This window comes from Eurytemora carolleeae, unplaced genomic scaffold (assembly GCF_000591075.1).
Source record: "Eurytemora carolleeae unplaced genomic scaffold, Eaff_2.0 scaffold22, whole genome shotgun sequence".
In the NCBI taxonomy this organism is placed as follows: domain Eukaryota; kingdom Metazoa; phylum Arthropoda; class Copepoda; order Calanoida; family Temoridae; genus Eurytemora; species Eurytemora carolleeae.
In genome coordinates this window covers 454676-481882 of record NW_019396028.1, presented here as the reverse complement: position 1 = coordinate 481882, position 27207 = coordinate 454676, and the positions used below count along the sequence as shown (strand labels likewise).

Here is a 27207-nt window from a genome sequence, read left to right as displayed (position 1 = left end):
TAAACAAAGGGAAGCTGTTAATTGACAGTGTCTCTTTGTTTCCATGTTTATATATATCTATGCTGTTAGAAAGCTTTGTAGAAATAAATAATTTTAACTGAAAGTCGTCTTCATTGTGTTGTTATGTATACGACGACGCCTGTATTTATTTTGTTTATATTCAGGAATATAATGCTGTAAAGAGCAGAAAGAAGGACATGAATGGAGCAGCTAAACCTGGAAATAATATTAATAATTCATCTAATAATATTAATAGGTAATCTAATTATGATGAGATTTTGATTTGGGCATAGGGTGTCCCTGAAAGTTTGGTTGGTTGGTTGGTTGGTTGGTTGGTTGGTTGGTTGGTTGGTTGATTGATTGATTGATTGATTGATTGATTGATTGATTGATTGATTGATTGATTGATTGATTGATTGGGGTAAGTTCTTCAGTTCCAAATTTGATCATTAAGAAGTCTTGGGGTGGGCACTTGCTCCCTCCCTTCGATTAAGTGTTAATTATGTAAAAACTTATATCTAATCTCCAACTAGTGCATATGATCATAGGGGCTAAATATCAACCAAAAACTACATAAAAAAATATTTACTCTCAACCCCCAATTCTGAACTGTTGAAAAAGAGAGATTTTTAAAAATATCCTGATCTCTGAATGTTTTAAGCATAAAAATAAGCGAAAAAAAGCAGAAAAATATTTGAAAATTCTGCTTTGTTAAAAGAAATTCAGTAAATTATAAAGAAATGTGTATGACCTGGATCCGGATTTCTGTTTTTCCAGTGCGGATCCAGGATCCGGATCTGCATCAAAATTAAATGGATTCTGAACTATGTATTTGGTTTGGTGAAGGATTTAGATATTTTCAAAATATTTCCAAAACTGAAATGATTTAGAGGATCCATCCAAGCTTCGGATTCATCCAAGAATCCCTTTGAAGATGATTCAGACGATATGGATTCAGAAAAGTAGGATTTGATTTCGATCTTTTCAACCTTTTCAGCCTTTTCAGCCTTTTCAACTAACAAATGGGAATAGAAAATGGTCATCTGACCATTCTGGTCTCGATATGTCGAAAATGAGCGAACTGGGTTTATAAATCCGCAAATCAAAGTCGACTTAGTAATTTCTGATGTTCGAATAGTGTTGGAGACATTATGGACAACCCCTTCTAGATTATCAGTTCGCTTATTCTAGACAGCGTGTGTTGTGCTCTTAGCACCGGATACAAAACAACCTTTTTTTGTTTTTTAATAAATTGTTAGCAGTTGGGTTTTGAAATTTAACTAACAGCTGTGTGAGATTTTTTATCTGATTTTTCAAACAAAGCACAACATAAATTTCTATAGTGTGTACAATGTACAGTGTAATTGTATAGCGCTGTGCACTTTCAGATGAGGACGTGAATTATTTCTTTAAATATACCATATTTATTAATGGTATTTAAAATATATTTACGTTACATGTACCTGAAATCTGAAGAAGGCAAAGTTTCAGTTTTTTGTTTTTTTTAACTTGAAGCAATATGGGTCTGTTGGTTTTTTCTATTCTTTTTAAACACGACTCCTGGAATTTGACCTATCTGGGTTGATAACCATTTTTAGGGGGGAAATTTTTTTTTTTTACATACTAAACATAAAAAATGTTTGAAAAGGGAAAAATTTTATATATTTGTGACAAAATTGTTCTGCCATTTGACCACTTCAAAATAAAACTAACAAAAATCCTTAACTTTCCTAACTTTACCCTTAAGAGATGAGTTACCCATTCAATGGACTCCTACTCCTCCAACTGTCAAGAAAGAAGACGCCAAGGAATCAACAATCCTTTCTCCTGATTCTGAACCCAAGTTGAACCAAATGATAAAACCGGAAACTGGAAATAATCAGCCTTCAGCGGAAGTTCAAAAGTTACCATTCCCTCTCCAGTTACTAACTAATTCTATATCTGGTTCGAAGCCCATTGAAAGCTCCAGCTGTAAGCCTCCCAACAACCCGTCTGGCAACCCGTTTTCCGCTTTATCTCGTGAGTTAAACGGTTCCATGGAGCTCTTATCAATACAATCAACAGAATCCGACAACCAGTGAGATTTATGTGGGAGGGAACCCCCTGCCCCCTTTAGCCTCCAAAGTTTTGTTTAACAGTACCGAGCTTCTGCTTAACAATATAATTTTTTGCTAAAAATTCAGACGTTTTTACACGAAACGGAAGATCCAAGAAATCAAATTCTTAAGTTAATTCTATTTGATTTATAATCGTTTTTTTCGAAAAATTATTTATAGTGAGATAAATCTTTGAAAATAAAATTATTCTTTTAAATAATTTTTGCATAAATCAAAGATTTTACAAATTAAATCAAATTCACTTAAAAAATTTTTTTTCTTAATTTGTTACTTTTTGCGTAAAAAAAAAATTTTAGTTTTAATATAAAATTTTAAGTGAACTGTTCAGCGGAGGCTCGGTAGTGTATGAAAGCAAATCTGTTAGGCTAATTGCGGCTGGGTGTATCCTCCCTAGATGCATAGATATCAAGTCATAATCAGGATAAAGCAGAGATACAGTCGTCTTTGTTGAATATTTGTTAAGTAACGTGGCTGAAGATTTTGTAACTTAACAACGTCATAACTGAAATAATGTTGAGGCTAAAGTTTGAGAGGATATTAGTATATTTATTGCAAGAACCAAATAGATTTTAGTACAATAGATGGCAACATAGAATTTGTACACTCTCAGAACAGCTGTATTCTGACGTCACAAGTGTCAACTTAGTTTTGGTGTCCGACAAAATTATTAACAATAGTAATAATTTTAGAATAAAGTTCATATAAGTGCAATTCAATGTGCTCTTAATTTTCTAATTTTACACTTTTTTATTTCATCTTGGAAAACATGGCAACTATAAATGTGTGAAAATTTCTTTTTCCTTGTTACATTTGACACTTGTTGACGTCGTGTATAATTGGTCCATTTCTCTGTTGCCACCTATTGTACTTGATAATCTATTTGGCAAGCACTATTAATGATGACTTTTATTCTGTTCTTTACTGGATCTGACTGTATATTAGATGTTTAAACTCAATGTTCACACCTCCTTACAGAACAAACAAATCAATTGTACTTCCATATTTGCACTGCCAATATTTTCCTTCACACATTTTGCAATTTGCAATTGTGCTCAAACTTTTTTTTAATGTAGCTCAGTCATTTTGAATGGATGAATTTTTATGTGAAATTTAAAGATAGTTGTGCGCACAGTTTTTTGTCGAAATTTTATTCTAGGAACATTTTTTACTAAAATTTTTTGAATGACAACCTTATTTTTACGGTAATAAAAGCTCATGCTTACAAATCCGTTTTAGCTCCGAAATACTAGAAAAGCTCAAATTGGTAATGAATGTTAATTTAAAGCAGGTGTGTATAAAAAGCAATGAAAATGATTTTTACTATTACCAATTTGTCGTGTTGACCCTAATCTGTAGCCGGTAGAGAGTAGAGCACTAAAACCATATTTGTTAGATTTTAAAACAAGTTTATCATTTGTTCGTTTCAATGAAAAGTTTCACTTTAGCATCTTGATTTTGTGTTAAATTCACATTATATGCAAATGCGTATTCGTTTTCACTTTGGGTGTTTTTGTGATTTTTTTCTTCATTTTTTTCAGAAATCGAAAACCTTGAATAAAGTTGATGAATGCACATTGCACGCATCAAAGTGACTGTAAGCGTAATTACAATCAACCCTACATGCAAAGATGGCAATGTCCGATTTCCAACTATACCCTTGAAGCCTTAATTGGATCAAGTATGAATTAGATATGCATGTTTTTGTTTATTAAAAATGTTTATTTTAATTTGTGGTTTCTCTGTTAAAGTAATTTGGCCATTTCTTGCTTATGGATAAATGATCAGAATAAAAAAACTTTCTGGGTCAGAAATACGACGGTATCTTCCACATTTTTGATGAGATAAAGTTTTCAAGGGTACTAATTGTACTTTGCCATCTTTGCATGGAGGGACACTAGAAATTACGCCTTAAAATGTTACCGTGTTTTAGCAATCTAATTAAGTTTGGATTTGTCAAGTTTTTCATAATTGCATTTATCTAAATTGTTAAATTCTGTTTTAGTAATGGAGGAAAGGAACCAAATCCATTCGATGAAGAATCCGAGGAATGGGATGATGGAGGTAATTTGAAATTTTTTCTTAAAGTTATATATTTTCTTGAAACTCATTTTTAAAAATAATTTTTTATTCGAAGCGGCCAAAAAAATAGAATTTTTGGGGAAAATGATTGAAAGAAAGATGATAAACTTAGATATTGAAAATTAGTGGATACTGGGGAACCAGGAGTTTATATATAAGGATAATGTTTGGGGGTTCCTCTAGTGGATAATGGGAAACCAGGAGTTTATATATAAGGATAATGTTTAGGGGTTCCTCTAGTGGATAATGGGGAACCAGGAGTACCTGTGAAGGCTCTGTATGATTATGAGGCTGCAGAACCTGATGAGCTCGCCTTTAAAGCTGGTAAACACTCACATATATGTTTATGTTTATGTATATATATGTATATGTATATGTATATGTATATGTATATGTATATGTATATGTATATGTATATGTATATGTATATGTATATGTATATGTATATGTATATGTATATGTATATGTATATGTATATGTATATGTATATGTATATGTATATGTATATGTGTATGTGTATGTGTATGTGTATGTGTATGTTTATGTGTATGTGTATGTGTATGTATATGTATATACATACATTGTCAGACGTTAACATTTTTCCAGGTAGATCCAGTACTTATATAATTATTGTTTAAATGGTACCGGTGTGAATCGGACAAGCGCTTCCTTAAATGCAAAGTCACTGCAACATGTACATGTACCATTTAAACAATAATTATATAAGTACTGGATCTACCTGGAAAAATGTTAACGTCTGAAAAATTTCTGAATTATTTCTTAAGCAGAAATATGCATGTCACTTAAATGAAACCCACAATTGATAACAATAGATTTAGAAAGAAAAGATGATGGAAAATTTATGCAATCTAGATCAAACGTACTTTAAGGGTGCCGTTGTAAATCGGACATGTAGAAAAGCTTGAAATTACATCCCTTTCAATCTAATCAATCAGTAAAATTAGTATGTCGAGGTCAATAGGTCTTGATTAGGTCTTGATTCTTGATTAGTTAGTTCTTTTAGTATTATAAATGAAATATAATGAAAATTGAATCGGCAAGTTTTTTCCTCTGGTTGATTGTTAAAGGGACTGTACGCGTAATTTCAAGTGACCATCCATTCACAACGGTACCCTTAAACCTTTGTCAGGACAACGATGAGGGAGATATCCTCATTTGTATAGCTGAAGATTGGGTACCTGGAGACTCGAGGTTACAGTGTACACTGTACTCTGTGTGCGTGCTAATGTATACTCTAGGGGTTTCTTGGCACTTAATTTCCCGAACTATATAAATGAGAATGTCTACGTTATCAAGCAAAGGTTTAGAGGGTTTTGTTGTAAATCGGATCTGCCATTCAATAAATAGAAGTTCACTTGAAATTACGCTTATATTCCCTTGAACTATGTATCTGTATTAGGTGATGAGTTTGAGAAGTTGGAAGATGAGGATGAGCAGGGTTGGTGTAAAGGAAGAAAGGATGGTCGGGTTGGACTCTATCCAGCGAACTACGTAGAACCTATAGATTAGTCACAATCCTACCGCGTAGAATCATCATCATGACTTTTCACACGTCAGATTTAGTTTAAACAACTCAACAGAAGATCCTTTATCATTCCGCCAACTAGGAACTGTCCTAGAAAATTATTTTTTGAGCGGATTTTCCTGATTTTCCTGCAAACTATCGTTCCTTTTACAACAGTTACGTCGTTCCATGGCCTTATCAAACCTAGTGGCCTCACTGCTCCTTGTTCCTTCTTTTATGTTTCAATAAATTCACTACTGTCCGTCTTCCGAGTACACCCAGGCTTAGTGAGTTGTCACCAATATGTAAACAAGAAACAGTGAATTCAATTTTTCAAAACATTCCAATTTTAACATTCAGAAAGCAGCATAAGGGCTGTTACGAATTCTTCGATATAAAATACATATTACTGTGTATAGTGTACAGCATAAAGCATAAGTGCATACTGTGTTCTATGCATAGTGTAAACGTTACATCTATAAATTAATAACAATACAGATAGAACACAAGATGTCGTTCTTTCAAAACAACCCTAAGGCAGAAGTCCAAAGGAGTTACGTGCATGCCGCGTTGAATGTCAAGAGAGAGCATTCGCGTAACTTCTGTGGGTTTCTGCCTCCGGGTTATTGTGAAAGAAAACCCCGAAATCTTGAAAAGACGACATCAAACCTCTAAATCTTGAAAAGACGACATCTAGTGTTCTATCTGTATTGTTACTAATCTATGGTTACACCATACAGAAAATACGATAATCTAGAAAATTTGTGAAAATATATCATTGTGATAATTATAGTAATGTAGTTAGGGTTAAAGTACGAATGTTCGAATAATCAGTGTTCAGAGTAAAAGGATTTAATTTCATTAATTAATGATTGGGAGCTTTTGTTAATGATTTTTTTATCATGGAATGGGATTAGGAAAATTGTTGACATTTAATGGCTAAAATGCTTCTTTTCTAAAAGTTACGTTCTTACTCAAAATCCGAATTTTAAAAATAGCGGCTGTGTATTACACTGTTTCTCTCCATTTTCCAGAATGTCCTTCCTACAATTTTACCGTCAATTTATCCACCATTCAGATTTTTCGTTTTGCCGTTTTCAGATTATCCATTCATAGTTCACTTAATATTTATTCCAAGTGCTGTTGATTAGTTTTCAAATCACAAATTACAAAATCACTTATTTTATTTTATAAATTTTATCTATTACTTAAGCTTTGTAATGTTGTCCTACTGTTAATACTTAACTTTTTAATTCAATGTTGTTATATTTGATTTGTGAAATTTTTCACTAGAATATACGTTGTACAATTCTTGTTTTTTAACCCTGCCATACTTCATTAGAATAAAATAGAAATACTTCAACTCAATTATGTTCTTTTTTTATTTATTTGATAAAAAGTCATTTTTACGTAATGTTTCATACTAATAATTTTCTTAAATCAATTATTAGAAAAGATAGTTGCAGCATTTTAAAACGTGGTTTAAAATCAGCAATTGGTCTTAATGTTAATGTTAAGAAACGGGGTTCTCAGAAAGTTAAGTTTATACAAGTACTCTGAAAGTGGACTGCACATTTGTGTACTGTATATTAGACCATTATCTCAAACGAGGTTAAAGTGTATAGATTAATGATGTACGCTAATCCTTTACCAATTGTATAGGCCATAAACTATACCGAGTGCGTACTGCATATTTGTTTATCATAAGGAGATTCTGACCTAACCTGTAATATCATTATTAGTAAACAGTTGTATGTGTACAGAGCTGAAAACTTAAGAATGATGGATATTAAGATTAATGCTATTAATTCAATATCCAAAATAGAAGTTTGAAATTCAACCAACCAGCGTCTCATGGTAAGATGTTTAACTTTTGAAAAACTTGTTTTATATTTGGTGCTGATGGTGTCATATCAATTGAACTAAACATCGATGAAACGAACTTAAGTTTTGGATTTATGTTTATTAAGACTCACGTTTAAAAATACAATGGTCCTAAAATGTGATAAAATATGTTTTTTAATAAGTTCATATTAACATGGTAAAATTTATATTTGTTTAAATGCTCTAAAAGCCGGCTTGTGAACAGCTGACTTTATTTCAATCGGATATTAGTCCAATCGATATAGCATTGTATCTGTAATTGTTATCAAATGTAACTTTTATACAGAAGGTATATCCAAAAAGAGGATTAAGAAGAAAATCAAAAGTGTGTACATTGGATACTCAGATTAAGCAATCGTGATTAAGGATATCTCATCCGAAAGTTTTCAGCTCTGTACAGCATAACTGAGAAACTATCATCCCCCTAATTATCTCCTACTAGCACATTTTGGTAGACCGTTTAATTGTACATTCAAATCGGCTGGCACGTATACAACTATCAGCCGCATATTGGCATGGAATAATATTTACCAAAGGATAAAAACTAATAATATTTTTTAAAACCGTTCTATTCTGGGATAAATTATAATTATTATGCAATCAAGGTTAAGACAAGAACACATTAAGGACAATAAAGTTTGATGCTTTTTTACGAAAAAAAACAAGTTAAGGATCAAATGTGATTGAAGTCAATTTCATAGCTTCAATGATATCTTCTTGTAACATCTCCTCTCCAATGTATATCTAAGATAAATCAAGTTAGTGAAGAATTTAGAAATAAAAATTAGGTTTGTACTTCGGAGGTTGGGTTGGTATTAATAAGATGTTAGGTACAGGGTGTCCCAAAAAACATGGGAATTCAGTGACGAATTCGATATCGTCTTTGTTATGAATTAGCACTGTAATACCTAATTTCAAAAGCCATAATATTATTATGTCTGCTAGAGTTTATTTATTGAAAAGGGTAAAAGACACCAAAGATGTGTCTATAATGTCTCCGCAAGAGCATATTGGCATGGAATAATATTTACCAAAGGATAAAAACAAATAATATTTTTTAAAACCGTTCTATTCTGGGATAAATTATAATTATTATGCAATCAAGGTTAAGTCAAGAACACATTAAGGACAATAAAGTTTGATGCTTTTTTACGAAAAAAAACAAGTTAAGGATTAAATGTGATTGAAGTCAATTTCATAGCTTCAATGATATCTTCTTGTAACATCTCCTCTCCAATGTATATCTAAGAAAATTCCCTATTATAGTTTTCCTAGATAAATCAAGTTAGTGAAGAATTTAGAAATAAAAATTAGGTTTGTACTTCAGACTTCGGAGGTTGGTATTATTAGGATGTTAGGTACATTCCCAAAAGCATTTTCCTGAGCGGAAACTTCCCAAGTCTGTTCTAGCCGGAGCTCTCTCCCCTCTAGCCTGTTCTAGTCACAGCGCTCTGTCCCGGATTGAAACCTATGGCGCCTCAGAAGGCCTAACCCAAAGAATATAATGTAAAGATAGTAATTTCAGAGGTGTACGCATCTTTTATACTGGGGTGTACACAGTACTGTCTCTGGGCGGTAAGGTAAACACAAAACGGATGTCACAGCCTGACATGGGATCCCTCTTTAAACATAAGACATTAATGAAATATTCTGGTCTTTAGGAAACTATTTTGTGAATTATTAAAATTATCAAAATTAAATGCTTTTATCCTCCTCATATGCAAGAGTAACACTGATGTATCTATTCTTGTTTACAAGCACCGACAAGAGGAGGGGGGGAAGACAAGTGGCCATGAGCCACCACTATTTCCCCTTCCGTGCCACATATTAGCTTTTTTCTCTTCCGGCAGCCATGAGCCACCACTATTTCCCCTTCCGTACCACCACATTTGACTCTTCCGAGCAAAACTACTTTTTTTAATGGTATATTAGGGCCTTTAAAGTGTGATTTTTAAAAGTCCAGCCGCGTCACGCAAAAAAGCACAACTAAAATAATTTTTTCAATTCTACTTAAGAATAATATTTTGTGTGTTAAATTCTTAAACTGTTATTTGATGAAATTTTTGACAAATTTGAATGAGTATTGCATCTTGAAATATCACAAAGTTGGTTAATGAGTGGTTTTAAGATGGATTTAGATTTTAGTATAGTGAGTCAGTAATTGAATAATCATTAGACTTTATGATATTTCAAGATGCAATACTCAGTCAAATTTGTCAAAAAATATTATGTATGCAAGGGTTGTATGTAGGCTAGGAAACCAGGGTTATGTATGTATACCTGTAGGTAGGCTAGGATACCAGGGTTATGTATGTATACCTGTAGGTAGGCTAGGACACCAGGGTTATGTATGTTAGGCTAGGATTCCAGGGTTATGTATGTATACCTGTAGGTAGGCTAGGACACCAGGGTTATGTATGTATACCTGTAGGTAGGCTAGGACACCAGGGTTATGTATGTATAGGTGTATGTAGGTTAGGACACCAGGGTAATGTATGTATACCTGTAGGTAGGCTAGGATACCAGGATTATGTATGTATACCTGTAGGTAAGCTAGGATACCAGGGTTATGTATGTATACCTGTAGGTAGGCTAGGACACCAGGGTTATGTATGTATACCTGTAGGTAGGCTAGGATACCAGGGTTATGTATGTATACCTGTAGGTAGGCTAGGACACCAGGGTTATGTATGTGGTTATGTATACCTGTAGGTAGGCTAGGACACCAGGGTTATGTATGTATACCTGTAGGTAGGATAGGACACCAGGGTTATGTATGTATACCTGTAGGTAAGCTAGGGCTCCATTCATTGATGTAACATCAGGATCGAAGGGAGTCCTGGCAATGTCTAGAGGAAGACGACCAATATACAGGACTTCATCTGTCATAGCAGAGATATCATTATAGCTGTTCACACTATAAACAAATATTCTAATCAAACTAGTAACCAACATAATTGAGACAAAACAAAATTAATTGTAAACCGTTAAATATTTCAGATGCGTATTTAGGGGGGGATTTGGGGTCTCAGTTCCCTCCCCCTGAATCCTGGACCAGTGAAGTCTATGGTTTTCCGGGGTTTTTCAGGCCCCAACAGATGCAGAGCCCCTCCCCCTGGAAAGGAAAAGAATTAAGCCTTCCCCCGGACCAAACTTTAAGATGCCACCAAAAGGTATTTTTCAAAATAAATCTGCTACTTTTTGCGCTATGGGGATTTTGTGTGAGAAATAAAAAGAATTGACATACGGATTACAGAATTAAACCCGAAATGAGCCAAACATCGAAAGAATTTATCAAATGTCGTCTTGACAATTTTTCAGTGGGTTTTATAATTTTTTACGTAAATCTCAGTATTTGCAAAAATAAATAAATAGCCATGAATATGCGGGAACAGTTTTAAAGAGCTCCATATAATCATTTAATTACAAAACTAAATATCTTCAACATTCCATAATCAGAAAGTGAAGAATACGACATTTGATATATTCTTTCGATGTATGGCTTATTTAGGGTTTAACTGTATAAAAACTAACCAAAGTATTGCAGATAATTTATCAAAAGTAAAAACTTTCGACCAAAAATTTATGTAAAACGAGTGAAATTTTGTAAAAATATGGTTTGCTTTTGTGGTTAACACAAGGTAAAGTTTATCAGCAATATTTGTGACGATTTTTTATCTTTCTAAACTGTTAAATTTTATTTTTATTTTTTTTTATTTCTACTTTTGCTGGTATCCGTCTCCCCATGAAGTACTTTGCAGTTTTCCATCTTGGTAGAACCTAATAGTATGTACATTGTACAAGGTAACCCATTAAGAATGAGACTTCAAAGACGACAGTACAGAATTCATTTATACTTTTTTCTCACAGCTTCCCGGTTCGCCGCAACTTAAAACTTCTTTATTTCTGTCAAATCACAAGGTAAATCACGAGGTAAATCACGAGGAAAATCACGAGGAAAATCACGATGTAAATCACGAGGAAAATCATAAGGTAAATCACGTGGTAAATCACTTGGTAAATTACAAGGAAAATCACGAGGTAAATCTCGAGGTAAATCACAAGGAAAATCACGTGGTAAATCACGAGGTAAATTACGAGGAAAATCACGTGGTAAATCACGAGGTAAATCATGAGGTAAATCACGAGGAAAATCACAAGGTAAATCACATGGTAAATCACGAGGTAAATCACGTGGTAAATCACGAGGTAAATCACAAGGTAAATCACGAGGTAAATCACGAGGTAAATCACGAGGTAAATCACGAGGTAAATCACGAGGAAAATCACGAGGTAAATCACGTGGTAAATCACGAGGAAAATCACGAGGTAAATCACGTGTTGAATCACAAGGAAAATCACGAGGTAAATCATGAGGTAAATCACGAGGTAAATCAAGAGGTAAATCACGTGGTGAATCAAGAGGTAAATCAAGAGGTAAATCACTTAATAACTTTATTTAAGGCAGCAGACCAAATTTAAAATTAGATTGGTTTAAATCATGATTTTAGGTCGCCATTCAAGTCTCATCCTTTGTGGGTAACCCTGTATCTCAAATTAAATCAAGTGAATCTTAAAAGTAAAGAATAAATGCAGATCTCCCTGCTCCTCCATATATCTCATTATACCATACCCCTGCCCCCCAAATCGATTATTCTATTGATCTTATACAGTGAATCCCAGATATATGAAATGAATACATAGCAAGAGTTTTGTATTATGTATAATTCTATAGAAACTTCTTTTTATTTTTAATTCAAGGTAAATTAATATCCCTCAAATATGAATACAATTGTCATATTAATATTAAACTCATTTTTCCGCGGCATTTGATCATAAATTAATACGACATTATAAAAAAAACTCTTTCTATGTATTCATATATCTGGGATTCACTGTATTTAAATTTGAAATCTTTCATCTTTAAAAACCCACCTTACTAAAACTAGTTAACTTTAAAAAAAAAGTTTTAATCTTTGTGAGTGTCCCAACAAGTTTTGTCTTTCCTATTTGATGGGTGAAGAATGGATTTTGCAAAAATTTATTTTTTCCATATGTTAAGATTGTAGCACCCTCCCCCCTTAATCATCACATTTTAACATGGGTAGTTGTAAAATGAGAAAAAAAAAACATCCACTATTCTGAAGCAAATTGTCTGAATGATTATAATCGGAATCAGGGGGACAATAAACATGATATGCCAGTTTGGAAAAAAAATCATCTAAAATAACTGTACATGTGGCTCTCAAATTTGTTAAACCTCATTACAACTGGATGTTTAATAGTTAGAAATATCAAAGGTTTTCAATTCTTTAATCCTAAATTGTTTACCATTTGGTTTCACAGATTAAAAACTAGAGTTCTGAGGCTAGTTTGCATTTGCAGTAATATCTTACTTCATTTTTCCATCTGGAGTTAGAACCATGCAGTAGAAATGCCAATCATAATCATTTCTTTAAAAAGAAAAAGAATTAATAAAAAAAATTTGCTGAAATCATAATTTCTTTTTTTAAGTACTTGAAAGTTTTGGAGTTGGATTTCTGTTCACTTCGAGGTTTATTGTCATCTGAACAAAATTAGAGTATTTATAGTTTTTGTGACAATTTGCATTCATGATTAACAAGAACCAAAGGAACTAAACCAAGGTTATTAAGCAAGGTTGATCTCGATGTAAGAAGAATATCGTCCTAAGAAATGGACAGTGAAATCAGTAAATGACGTCACTAATTCCTACACTCGCCTCCATAATCAGTGACGTCACTAATTCCTACACTTGACTCCATAATCAGTGACGTCACTAGTTCCTACACTCGACTCGACTCCATAATCAGTGACGTCACTAATTCCTACACTCGACTCCATAATCAGTGACGTCATTTACGGATTTCACTGTCTATTGTCTTTGTACCCTCATGGTGTGAACCAGTGATGTTTTAGAACTTAACAATTTAATCTACCAAAAATCTTGGTTTGAAACATTAAAGTTTTATGACATTAGGTTGCAAACATATTGGAATTATTTTTCTTAAATGAAAACTGTCCTTTAATTCAGAAAAATTAGTCAAATAATACATTTTTCTTAAAAGACTTTTTTTTACTTTTAAAAGGTTCTACAAAATTTTATAAAGGTTCACGAATTTCAAAACTATTTTATTACTATTTTCTTTTCTTATAATTTATAAAATTTTGAATCTGGAAGAAGATATTTGCGTCAATGAAATAAAAATTTAATTCTTTCATGAAAATATCTTCTCTCACGGTTAAAATTTTACAAGGAAAGCAAATGTTAAGAAAAAAAAAAAAACGATTCATAGTCAAAAAACCTAAAAGTCTGAAAAACAAACGAAAGAAAACGCCCAAACCTAAGTTTAAGCAGTATGTGGTCCATTAAATCCAAACTATGTAAATTAATTTACTGATTGGGCGGCTATTATTTACAAGTTTAAAAAATATTGCCTCCAACATGGCGTACAGACTCCAAATACACAAGCTTTATTGCCGCAGTCAGTGGTGCAGAGACCAGTACAACCCCATGAGGGGTTATCACATTGCAACCTACTTCTTTCGCATTGACCCAACGCTCGTCTAGAAAGATTGAGAAGGAATTATTTGAAGGATTACAATTAAACCTTTTTGGAGAAAAATCTTGTTCATCTAGAAAAAGGCCAATGGATTTCTACAGAAAAGTAGTTTTAAAACTGACTAAAAGGAACTAAGTTCTTACCACAAATTTTTCCTAGTCTCTATCTCTTTGCAACCCAATTTCGATGTTTATGTGTAAAATATTAAAGGGTTAAGACCATCAGGTTGCAAAGGTATAGAGATTGAAAAATTTGATTTTTTGGTAAAATCTCGGTTCTTTTTAGTAATTTTTATAAATTCAATAGTACAGTATAGCTGCGCAGTACGTAGTGCAGGCATTGTTAGTAATTTTTACTTTATCTAACAGTAACTTAAATTAAAGTATCAGGGAAATGTTTATCTAACCGATTGTTTTTGATCAATAACTTTCAATTTTTTATCTAAAAATTTCATTTATATATTTTTTTAAAAATTCTATTCGTACCCGAGTTTTTCCCAGCGAGGGCAGGTGTTCAGAGCCCTATGAGCCCCCAGAAATTACCTCCGAAGCCTCCTGATGATATGCAGAATCACTGGCCTCCAGGCCCAGAAAACTGTCTCCGTGCCTCCGCGGTTTTGCGGGGCTTGGAGGTCATTCTGCTTATCATGAGGCTTTAAAGGTCATTTTGCTGGGCTCATGGCATCACTGCACCCCTTCCCTCGCCCCTAGCCTATAGTACAGTCATAATTCCCCTGAAAAAAAATGCAAGACTTTTTAAATGCCTCACTTACCCACTAGCGATCTTAATATAGGCTAATATCTCCAATCATATCAACTTACAGGATTTGAGATATTTAATGTGAAGTTGTATCTTATTTAAACTTTAATTCTGATTATTGTTGGAAAAAATATCAAATTAATACAAATCTTATGTACTTCAATGTGGCTGTACAATTGGTTTAAAAAGGAAAAAAACTGGACACTCGCCATAGAATTCATGGGTTTTCTCAAAAAGACCTCGATGATAAAAAAATATTTATTTCAACCCCACTATTTGTCATTTAAAAAACAAACTATTTTTAAGCTGGATGTTCTACCTGTAATTGTATTTCCAGGTTAAAAAAATGTCATCAGTTTTTAAATCATAATCTTTAAACCAAAGACAAACTGTCAAGCTTTCTCCCTTCACGGTCAATGCTCCTTTCTTGGGATTAATCTAGAAACAGGTATTTTTTTTAAGGAATTCAGTTCTTTCCACAAGCTCAAATTTTCTAATCTCTATATCTTTGCAAATTGCAACCTTATGGTGTAAACCTTTAATTTTTCAAATTTTCATTTGATACAAAAGAATTCATAGTTTGAAATATCTGATGATGTCTACGGAATTGGCTGGCAAAGATATAGGGATTAGAAAATCAAAGTTTGTTACAAAGATTTAATTCCTTTCAATTTCCTGTCGGTGGGCCTTATTTACGGCTTGATCTCTCAGATTCAATTGCCCCATCTTATTTTCCACAGAGTTGAGTTCAAAAAACCGGTTTAATATTCTATTTTGCGGATTTTCACGGCTGGATTGGTGCATTCCGGGTTTAGATGAGAACAAGACTCAACATTGAGCCTTATTCTCCATTAAAACCAACCAAGGTCTAAAGTCGAGCCAAAGATCTTGCAGCTGTCAATCATGTGACACAAGCGTCGTCAGAGTTGGGTCGAAGATTAGATCTTAAAGTCGGGTTCAAGGAATATCTTCTCTTATTTTGTATTTGTTCCAAAGCAGACCTGACTTTGCTTGTTTTTTGTTTGTTTGGGGATTCACACCAGACTAGGCTAGTGGGGTGGGTCAAATAGCTTTACAGGTGTATGATTCATATGATAAGCTGGGTACAGTAAAAAGTCTGGCACTTCCAACGTTCCATAAAAGTTGCTCTAGTTAGTAGTTAGCCCAGGCCGACATAGGATGAGGTAGGGGCCATGAAATTAAGGGACTGTAAAGGAAAAATGAAAGGGGGTATAGGAACATCATATATAACTTTCATGGGTCACTATCAAGAGCTAAAGTGATTAGCTTTCAGCCTATACCCCCTTTCATTTTTCCTTTACAGTCCCTTACTTTTCACACAGTCAGTCAGAACGGTACAGTACAGGGAGTCGGTCCAGTTCGAATTCAATTCCACTCTAGTCCTAGGTATGTGGATTTTCTGAAATATTTTCCAAACATGCAAAACTTGAAAAAGTTTGCTTGCTTTTTATCAAATACTTTTCTATGTATTATTCAATATCGTACAACCTATATTTTGAAATATACATTTTGAACAATCAACATAGTGTCCAAATGTTTTCCTCTAATTTTTTTACACGTTCTTGTGCTTTCAAGATTTAAACTAAAAAAATTCCCTTTTTCAAGGAAAAACTGGTGATAAGAAATAGTGGTTTTGAGACATTTAGGGTTTTTATAATGTTAAAATTATTTCACAAAAATTAATTATTTACTGGAAATGTTTTCTTTATTACTTCTGCAACTTTTTTCTCTTATTAAACAATTTTTCCAAACGAAAAATGAAAAAAGATTTTACTAATCGTTTTAAAAAGAATTGTTTAGATATATGAANGTAGGCAGCTTAAGAGCAACTGCGTAGAGTTGACTGGACTGAGAAGGTTCAGGTTGGCTAACACCGCCCGTGGTCAAAACTGGGTCTCCAGGCATCGCAACGCTGAAAAGAAAAATATCACTGTCGAACTAGGTTTCGCTTACTGTGAGAGCCTGTGGAAAATACAGGGAGGCAGGATCACTTTTCAGCCGAAAAATGCTAGTGACACAAATTAGCTTTTAACTATATCACAACACTGTGTTTTGCTTTGCAGAGAACTTTAGAAAACGTATTCAAAAAGTCCGGGGTCACCAATTTGGCGTGCTACAACTTTAAAGGAAAGAAGTTACTCAACGATTAACTTTATTTAAAAACTTAACTTATATAGTAAAAATAATTGAATCTTAAACACATGTTTCATATCTCAGCTGATCGAAAAACTCCTCCTTGGATTTCTAGAACTATTCAGGAAGACGATATTCATATCCGCCACAATATAGGGATTAGAAAATCAAAGTTTGTTACAAAGATTTAATTCCTTTCAATTTCCTGTCAGTGGGCCTTATTTATGGCTTGATCTCTCAGATTCAATTGCCCCATCTTATTTTCCACAGAGTTGAGTTCAAAAAACCGGTTTAATATTCTATTTGGCGGATTTTCACGACTGGAATTGGTGCGATCAAGAGCTACAGTGATTAGCTTTCAGATGATACCCCCTTTCATTTTTCCTTTACAGTCCCTTACTTTTCGATTGATTGATTGATTGATAAACGTTTGTTTCTATATGCACTTTAGGCAGGCGTTTAAATGTTAACAATAATTACGAGCCAAAATCACAAAAAAAATAAAGGTTACAAAATACAAAACAAACACAAAAAATACATAATTACAGGTAACAATATCACAGAATGTTATTGGGGTCTGCGTTGGTCTGTTGCAAAGAACTGCGTACCATCCCGAAAAACCCCAGCCATCCCACCAACATTATTGGGCCAATGTTGGTGGATTAGCTGGGGAAAGGGATGTAATGTTCATCATCTGACATCTGTCCTTGGGAAGGGACTTGTCCTCCAGGGTCAAACAAGGTCCTTCTTCCATGTTCCAGTCTAATTCTGAACCTAACATGATTGATCCTCTGGTTTGGGAATCTTGTTGGGGATTTCGCTGTATGGCCCTCCTGGCAGGCTAGTTTCTCTTGTGTGGTGATGGTGGTTTTTTTGTTCTTCTTCTGCATCCAGGTTGTCCCCGAGGTCGGAGAAGAAGATAAGTTTCTTGTGTAATTTCAATGAGGCTTTCCATCCTTCTTTCCTAGCCGATCTGTCTCTGAGTATGTCTCTTGTGTGGATTCTTCTTCCTGTGAGTGTTTGACTGTTTCTATGTGTCTGATGATTGTTGAATTTTTGTTGTTCTCTACAAAGTTGTCTCTTCTCTTCATGAGTCTGCCAGCAATGCCTCCATTTTTTAGGTATTCTAAACAGTCAATGGTAGGTGTTTGTCTGTCTAGTCTACATGCAGTTTTGATTGCAGTTATTTCCAGAGCGTTAAGTTTCTTGATGGTGCTGCACGAGAAGTTTTCATATAGGACCTCTGTTGTATACATAATGATAGGTTCTATTGAGGTAATGTATACTTGATATAGAGTATCTCCGCTGACTTCCTTATTGAACCTGTGTAGTTGTTTAATCCTGCCATAGCAGATTCTGGGTTTCTCTGCAATGTGTTGGTGAAATGTTCCGGTTTCTGAGAATTTAACTCCTAGGAGTTTGACATGTTTGGTGTAATGGAGGGGTTCCCGTTTGTTTCTGTCTAGGTAGAGTATTGTTTCTTTCATTAGTCTTCTTATTTTAGGATTAGGGTGTATAGCCAATACATTTGTTTTGCTGGGTTCAAATTTAATCCTCTTCTTTTTAGTCCATTCTTCCAGTTGCCATATTTCCTTTTGAGCCAGTTCCATAAGTGTGTCGATGTTTGATGAGGCTGTAGATGCATCATCAGTTTAAACCACATTATCGCTATGTGAGCTGATTGTAGTGGGTATGTCTCCTGTATTCAGGTTCCTACTTCAGGTGCCAGAACTGATCCTTGTGGTACTCCTGAGAGAAGTCTGATACTTCTGCTTAATGTTTCTCCGATTCTAATTCTCAGTGTCCTATTCTTTAGCCATGATCTGTAGAATCGTATAAAGATACCTGGTAGGCCGTCTTTCATACATTTGTGGAAGAATCCTATGTGGTATACACTATCAAAGGCTTTCTTTGCATCGAAGCTAGTCATGCAGGCTTGTTGTCTGTGAGTGGAGGCTACTGCTTTTGTATAGGCATGTGTGTACATTCTTTTGAGGTTAATGGAGGTGCTATGTACCCTACAGAATCCTGTTTGGATGCAGGGAATAAGTCCTCTCTTCTCTATGTATGGGTCTATTCTTTTTTTTTAAAATCTAGATATTTATTTGAGTATCATTGTTTATATGGTTTACAAGATTGTTGAAAATATGAATTTATCACAAGATTTTTTTTTTAACGAGTTATTATGTACATACAATTATAAATAAATAAATCAATAACGTCGGAAACGATTTTAAAAGATACTTTTTTTTTCTGTTTTTTTCCATTTCTGAATTATTTGTAAGTTTATATTCAAATATTTATAATGAAGCAGNACCCACATTGAATATCGATATCGGTCCAGTATTATCATATTTAAACTGTACCTACATTATATAACGAGAAGAGTCGTCCATTCTCATAACTAAATTATGCTCACATAGGATATCAAGATCAATTTAAAATTCTCATAAATAAATTTTTACAGTTGACTGTAAAAAATCAATCTTAAATAATCTTTTTTTACCGTAATTATCAGCGTAGTAACTTGCAAATCTGTAAGTCTATTCTTTGTAGGACTAGTGATTCAGTTATTTTGCCTCCTATGGGTAAGAGTGATATAGGTCTGCATGATGCTGGGTTTTTTGCTGGTTTTTCCTTTTTGAGAATTGGTACCATTATTGCTTCCTTCCAGGTGGATGGGAAATCTCCCTTTGTGTATATTTCATTGATTATTTCAAGATATAGGTGTAGCCCCCCTCTTCCTAAGTCTTTGAATTGGTCTATGAAGATGTTGTCATGTCCAGGTGCTTTCCTTTTGGTTTTGTTGATGACTTTGAGTAATTCTTGAATATTAAATTCTTTGTAAGTTCTTCCTTACCTGTTTCACACTTATGAGTGTAGGATTCTTTCCAATGTAAATCTACTGGTATATTGGCTTGTGGTGCAGCTGGGAGGGGTTTCTTTGATTGTTTTGTAGTTTGGGTTTCATTATTGCCCTGGAATTTTTTATTTCGAAGTGTGTTGGATTCAGGGTTCCAGGTGAAAAGGTCTTCTCTTCTTGTGATGTGATTATTGTCACATTAGCTGCATCAAAGGCAACTTGAGCATTTTTCCATTCATCTTCAATTTGTTGGAAGTATTCGTAGTCAAATCCCGGGTCCTCTAGAGGTTTAAATGTGTCCTGTGCAAAGTCAGCCATGAGATTGGCTATTCCCTCTTCTGTGTTTGCGTGAAGTCCTTTGTATTCTATTTTCCTGATGCCTCCTGAACTTCTACCCATTCCTCCTAATCTTTTCATAGTATTATAAATTCCTTTGGTGCTTTCTTTATATCAAGTTCTCCTAGTTTGAGTGCACCATTTCAATTTTCTTTTTTGATTTTTAGATTTTCATTGTTAATGCGTCTGGCTAGACTGTGAATTTCAGTTTTAAATCTGTGAGCGTTTCTGTTCCAATATTCATACAAGTCTTCTGAATAGTTTAGGGTGGTAGGAGTTCCAATTAATGAGAATAATTTGGTGTATGCAGTCTCTTTCCTTTTCCTTGTGTCGATGCAAGTTTCCTTATTTCGTTTTCAAGTCTTCTTTTATGTTTGATCATGTCTATGATGTATCTGGGTTTGGTGTTGCCTCTGCTAGAGACTGTTTCATACTGAATGGAGGCTTCAAAGGCCGTCCGTTGTATAAGTGTAAGTTTTCTTGTGGAGTGGTTGTTCATACCAGTATCCATTTATTATGGCTGCTTCCAGTTCCCACTCAGTGATAAACTTGTATTTCCAAGGGTCGTATGTTTTCTAGTTTGGAATGTTTTTGGTTCTTGATAAGGTGTGCATTTCTGGAAAGAGTTCCGGTGCTCTGACTGATAGCCCTTGGTGATCTGAAATTAGTGTATATTCATATGAGGTGTCTATGATTTTGTGTGAGATATCAAGGTGTGATATTATGTAGTCAATTTGTGCCCACTTTCCATCTGGGGTCGTGTGTGTCCATTCTGATGCATCATTGAGATTGTGTATCTTAACACTTGCCTGCATATTGTGTATGTTGTCTTTTCTTTCTATGAAGGTTTTTAGTTGTACTCCATTTCTGTTAAAACTAGTTTTTTGTGTGTGTTCGAGTAATTTGTTATGCTTAGTGTTTAGGTCACCTATTAATATGGGATTTTTGTACTTTGTGAAAAGGTATTCTAGGTGTTTATGACTTAATTTTCCGTCTCTTGCATTTATTTATAATGTCTAGCTTTTCTCCCTCTGCTTGAATATTTACAATGAGACAAGATATATCTTTTATTGAATTATCATTTACAAGATTAGCTTTGATATCTTTTCTTACAAATGTTACAAGATCTCCACTCTTCCTTTCTTGGAAGGATTTGTAATTTTTGTTCTGGAACTGGTAATAGTTTTCTTCATTGAGTCTAGTTTCTTGAAGGCAGAGTATAGCTGGTTTGTGTATGTTAAGGAAGTTGATTGTGTGTCCAATGTTACTTGCACCTTGCATATTCCATGTGGTTATCTTGCTTGTTCCTTTTAAGACTTTTCCTGGTTTGATTTCTCTTCCTGGTGATAAATATTCTCTGGCTGTGTAGTTGTGTAGTTGTACCATGAGGGAAGCTCCTCCAACTCTTGGTTCCTGAAATAGTGAGATATAGTTTAAGTGATATTTTTCCATAATACAGTATTGAATGATCCTTATTCTTTCTTTATGACAGTCTTCCTTTGTGGTTTTCCTTAAGGTAAGACAATTGGTTGAGCAATATTGCAGGTTAATTTTTAATTCATATTCAGATTCTCCTTGGTAAAGCCAAAGATGCTTGAAGCAGTTGAGACCTGCACATATTGCTCCTGCTCCAAGTTCCTGTACTTCCTTGGTAATTTTGTTCGGGTCTATTGTTGGTACCGCTCTTTTTTTCCCTCTTCTGTTTTCTGTTTTTTGTTGTGTTTTCAGGATCTTCTATCCATTCTTTGATTTTGTTAAGGTTCATGCTGTCCAAGAGGCATATTTTGTAGGTATAATGTTCGCTGCAGGATGGTATTTTACCTATATTATTCATAGTTCTGAGTGTTTGATCCATAGTGCTCTAGATCTGTGTTCAGTGTGCAATGTGATCCTTAGTTGGTCCTCATTAAACCTGCAAATGAAGTTATTTAGGTATTTACCTTCACATTCTTCTCCACATACATTTCCTGTGGGGAGGTATTTATTTAGATTGTTGTTTGTGTATTCAAGGCAGTATGCACACCTTTTATTTTGTAGACATTCATTAATAATTGTAATCATGCTTCTTGTTTTGATGTAGAAGGTCATGAATATTTTAAAACAGTCTTTTACAGATTTGCTGCAGTTACAGGAGTAGATGTAATTGTGAAATCTTTTTTTTTTTTTTGTTCCAAGGGGGTTTATTGCGAATTCTTCAAAGTTGAAGTCATTTATGTCAAAAAGTTCAGTTTCAGGAGGGTTAAATGATAGGTACATATTTTTTTCCTCAAGTATTTGTATTTCTGGTATAATGGGGCCTGGATTACGTTCAATATCACCTGCCCTGAGTAGGAGAACCTTGTCACTGTCTTTGTTGTTGGACTTCCTTAATTTTCTTGTGTCTGAGATTGTATTTGGGGGTTTTTAATTTTTTGTGTGTTCTACACTGTTTTCCCGAAGAGCCTGTTTTAGTCTCCGTAAAAGTTCCGGCCTCCAAAAAAGTTCCGATCTCCAAAAAAGTTCCGGTCTCTGAAAAAGTTCTGGTCTCTGAAAAAGTTCCGGTCTCTGAAAAAGTTCTGGTCTCTGAAAAAGTTCCGGTCTCTGAAAAAGTTCCTGTCTCTGAAAATGTTTGTTAATACACCATTTACTATAAATGTATTGATAAGCAGGGTCACTGTCACTAATGTGTTTGTTGCTGGATTTTACTGTACTTGGTTTTTCCTTTATGTTTCTAGTTATGTTTCTTGATTCTTCTGATGTTGTTTCTTGACTGAATGTGGTATTGTATCTTGTCTCTTTATATACAGTTTCTGTTTCGCAGAAGGTAAAGTTCCGGACTCGGAAAAATTTCTGGTCTCAGAAAAAGTTCCGGCATCAGAAAAAGTTCTGGCTTCGGAAAAAGTTCGGGCCTCGGAAAAAGTTTCGGCCTCGAAAAAATTTCCGGTCTCTGAAAAAGTTCCGGTCTCTGAAAATGTTCCGGTCTCTGAAAATGTTCCAGTCTCGGGTAGGGTTCTGATCTCAGGTGTAAGTTTCATATTGGCATAGGTGAGTAAATTTCAGTAGACGCTTGTTAATACAAAATCTACTATAAGGATCACTTTCACTAATGTGTTTCTTGACTGAATGTGGTATTGTATCTTGTCTCTTTATATACAGTTTCTAGTTCGCAAAAGGTAAAGTTCCGGTCTCGGAAAAAGTTCCGGTCTCGGATAGAGATCCGGTCTATGAGAAGGTTCCTGTCTCTGAAAAAGTTTTGGTCTCTGAAAATGTTCCGGACTCTAAAAAAGTTCTGGACTCTAAAAAAAGTTCCGGTCTCGGGTAGAGTTCCGATCTCATGTAGAGTTCCGATCTCGGGTAGAGTTCCGATCTCGGGTAGAGTTCCGATCTCGGGTAGAGTTCCGATCTCGGGTAGAGTTCCGATCTCGGGTAGAGTTCTGATCTTGTGTAGAGTTCCGATCTCCTGTAGAGTTCCGATCTCGGGTAGAGTTCCGATCTCATGTAAAGATCCATCTTTGGGTATTTTTCCTGCTTGGAGTATCACTCTTGATATATGTGTTAATGTCACTATTAATTTTATTTTTGAAAGTACTTTTGTGTATGTCTTTAGCAGAGGTATGGAGTATTTTAAAGGAAGATATTTTCCTATCACTTGTTGGTTGTATATCACTTGTATATTTTTTATGGTGGCCGATAGGCGTGGGTTCAGTTCTTGTTTCCGAAGTGCACACGCCTATGGCCCCATTAGGGATACTGGTATGTACCCCCTGGGCTTCAGCATGTGTGCAAAGCCGGAGGAAAAAACCCTATCTCGGAAAATTCCCGATCTCAGAGTACTCTCCGATCTCGGAACTGGGCCCAACATCTGCATCAGGCCCCGAAGCCGCGTATTTCACATTCTTCTTGTTGGTGAGCTCGGAGCTTGCCAGAAGAGAACCTCTCGCTTCGGTGGTCCGAAAGCGAGTCCCTTACTTTTCACATGTCAGTCAGAACCGTACATTACAGGGAGTCGGTCCAGTTCGAATTCAATTCCACTCTAGTCCTACGTATGTGGATTTTCTGAAATATTTTCCAAACATGCAAAACTTGAAAAAGTTTGCTTGCTTTTTATCAAATACTTTTCTATGTATTATTCAATATCGTACAACCTATATTTTGAACCACCTATATTTTGAACCACCTATATTTTGAACCACCTATATTTTGAACCACCTNTCATACCGTATAAATCAACTTTCTCTTAAAGGTCAACCCACAAAAACAACTTTAGGCAAATCGGTCCAGTGGTTATGATTTAGCATAAAAGATTACTACTTTACATAAATAGAAGACACAGTCATAATTCCGCGTAATTATTAAAAATCGTCCAATACTTGCAGAAAACGACGTCCATAGTCGTGACGTTTAATCTGAGAGAAAATCCATGTATCCAATGTTTCCTGAGAAGCAAATTTAAATTGCTTATAACTGATCCATCTGGCTTCCTGTTGGATTCAAGGGACTGTTCACTCATATATCAAACAATCCGGAATACAACAATATTAACAAGGAAGTTGTATGAACAGACAATCATTCTTTTTTAATCAAACTTTAAAAAGACAAAACTCAACATTAAATTTGAAATATCAAAGTTTACACCATATAGGGATTAGAAAATCAGTGTTTGGGCAGACGAATATTTAAAAACTTTTAAGATTTTATTGAAACCAACTAATCGACAAGAGAGACGATCAAGAAATTCATAAATTTTTTTTTCTTAAACTACAAACATTTGCAAGCAAAATGTTGTCATTTATGCAATTTTTTCGTTAAGATGAATATGGATATAATAATCAAAGCAGTTAAATATTTATAAATAAATGAAAATTAAAAAATAACATCTTGAGGGTTTTATTTAAAATTACCAGTGGAAAAAAATCACAAACGAAATAAAATAAATTAATCGACATTTATACTTCGAATTTTAAAGAGGATTTTACACAACAGGATGGTTTAAATGGTTAAAAAAATATAATCAGGGAAATTCTAACAATTTCAAAGTTTTAATAGTTACAGATTCCAGCATCCATAGCGACGTTTCTAACTAAAGATTTAATGTAATAAAGACGACTTTTGTTACGCTTTATACTGGTTATAAATAATTGTGGTTTTGAGACAATTAGGGTTTTTTTAATGTTAAAAGTGTTTCACAAAAATTAATTATTTACTGGAAATGTTTTCTTTATTACTTTGATTAAGGTAGATACGCTTACCAGGTTTTTTGGGAAATAACTATAATAAAGGAACTCAAGAGATAGATATATTTATTTCAAAGAAATGAGTAAGTACATCTGTATTTGTAGACATCTATCTTAATCAATACGAGTAGTTTAATCAAGATGATATGGGACACCCTGTACATCAATGTATCTTCTATATATATACTTTGCTTGTCTGGTTGTTTGTCTGTTAGTGCCCAATAAATGTAAAAACGGCGGAACCGCGCGAGTCCAAAACTTTTGAGTCAACTCACACAACCCCAGGGAAGGCTTATGGCTGGTCGAAGTTGAAAAAATGTCCAAAAAATGCACCAATTTAAACAATAAAAACGTGAAAATTTGTAAAAGAGTTAAAACATAGCGACTTGGAGAGTTCAAAGCTAGAAATCAATATTAAATTAAATATATTTGGGCACTGTATGAATTTTAACGTTCTTTAAAGGGAGTGACCGGCAATGCAATCAAATTTACTTTAAAGGGAGTGACCGTCAATGTATGATGGTTGAACTGAGATTGCAGTATTGTAGAGCATTTTTTAAGATTCATTTGAGACATATAACACGTTTTAAAGATCAATAATTACTAAGTTTGAGCGCATAGTCGTCAATTGAGTCGTTTTGAGAATCTTTATTTTAATAATTAGATAACGGCGACAAAAATATTGTAAAAATTCTATAGTAAACTAATTAGATGTCTTGGAACACATTTCTTAAAAGAAATTTGTCAATAAATCAATGTTAGAATCAATTATTTCCTTTTCATCATTATATTGAATTTCTTATTTTCTATGATTTTGTTCGCAGATTTCTACAAATTCTTCAAATGTTGTCTTTCAATAAAATTCCAGAAAATCTGCAGAAAATATTCTGTGAAATGACAGATTATAAAAACTAATAATTGAATAAGATTACTTATTTTCGACGATAAGATTTAATTTTTATTTTCTCAACCTGTTAATAAACAACTAATTAGTTTACTGTAGAATGTTTGCTACATTTTTTGTCGTCGTTATCTAATAATAAAAAAAAAGATTCTCAAAACGTACCCATCCAAATTGACAATTTTGAGCGTCGACTTCGCGCTCAAACTGCGTAATTTTAGATCTTTAAAACGTTTTATATGTCTCAAATCAATCCTAAAAAATTGCTCTACAATACTGCAATCTCAGTTCAACCCCCATACATTGCCGGTCACTAAAGTAATTTTGATTACATATAAAAACTAAATTAAATCTAAAAAAGAAAAAATGAGAGAAAAATAAAGATTTGTTGACAGATCACAGCAACACACCAGACAAATTTGAATAAAAGGCCCGTTGAGATTCTGGTGGGGGATATTTATTTCCCCCAGACTCTTATATCCCAGTCGGCCGTAGCAATACACATAACAGAATTGTCCCGTCTCAAGAAAATCGATAACAAAAGCTTTATTTCCTAAAATAAGTAACATAAATTATAGATCATGGTTACATGTACAATGTTATAATAAATGTTAATAATAAAAAAAATCTTACGATTTAATAGGGGATGATAGGGGAACTTATTGTTGATCGGTATTGAAATGCTTTTTTTTAAACTTCTGAAAAAGTTACATTTTGAATATTTAATGAAATTCACTGATGCTTTATATGAAACTATTCTTGCTTAACTTTAATGATTTCACAATAAACGAAAAA

General features: G+C 34.0%; 2 protein-coding genes across 2 annotated transcripts in view; one reads left to right on the top strand and one right to left on the bottom strand.

Moving 5' to 3' along the window:
- The window catches only part of LOC111718384 (protein kinase C and casein kinase II substrate protein 3), a 33520-nt gene extending 26488 nt beyond the window's left edge, over positions 1-7032 (top strand). Inside the window, exons 13-18 of the mRNA XM_023493962.1 lie at positions 165-256; positions 891-962; positions 1712-2077; positions 4120-4178; positions 4425-4520; positions 5617-7032. Coding sequence (XP_023349730.1) covers positions 165-256; positions 891-962; positions 1712-2077; positions 4120-4178; positions 4425-4520; positions 5617-5726 — 795 coding nt within the window. The 3' untranslated portion in view covers positions 5727-7032. The remainder of the gene's footprint in view (positions 1-164; positions 257-890; positions 963-1711; positions 2078-4119; positions 4179-4424; positions 4521-5616) is intronic.
- A 6943-nt stretch (positions 7033-13975) lies between these two features.
- Positions 13976-27207, bottom strand: part of LOC111694783 (uncharacterized) — a 19921-nt gene continuing 6689 nt past the window's right edge. Inside the window, exons 9-10 of the mRNA XM_023463812.1 lie at positions 15265-15383; positions 13976-14190 (exon numbers count right to left, since the gene is read on the bottom strand). Of these exons, the coding sequence (XP_023319580.1) occupies positions 14040-14190; positions 15265-15383 (270 nt within the window). The 3' untranslated portion in view covers positions 13976-14039. The remainder of the gene's footprint in view (positions 14191-15264; positions 15384-27207) is intronic.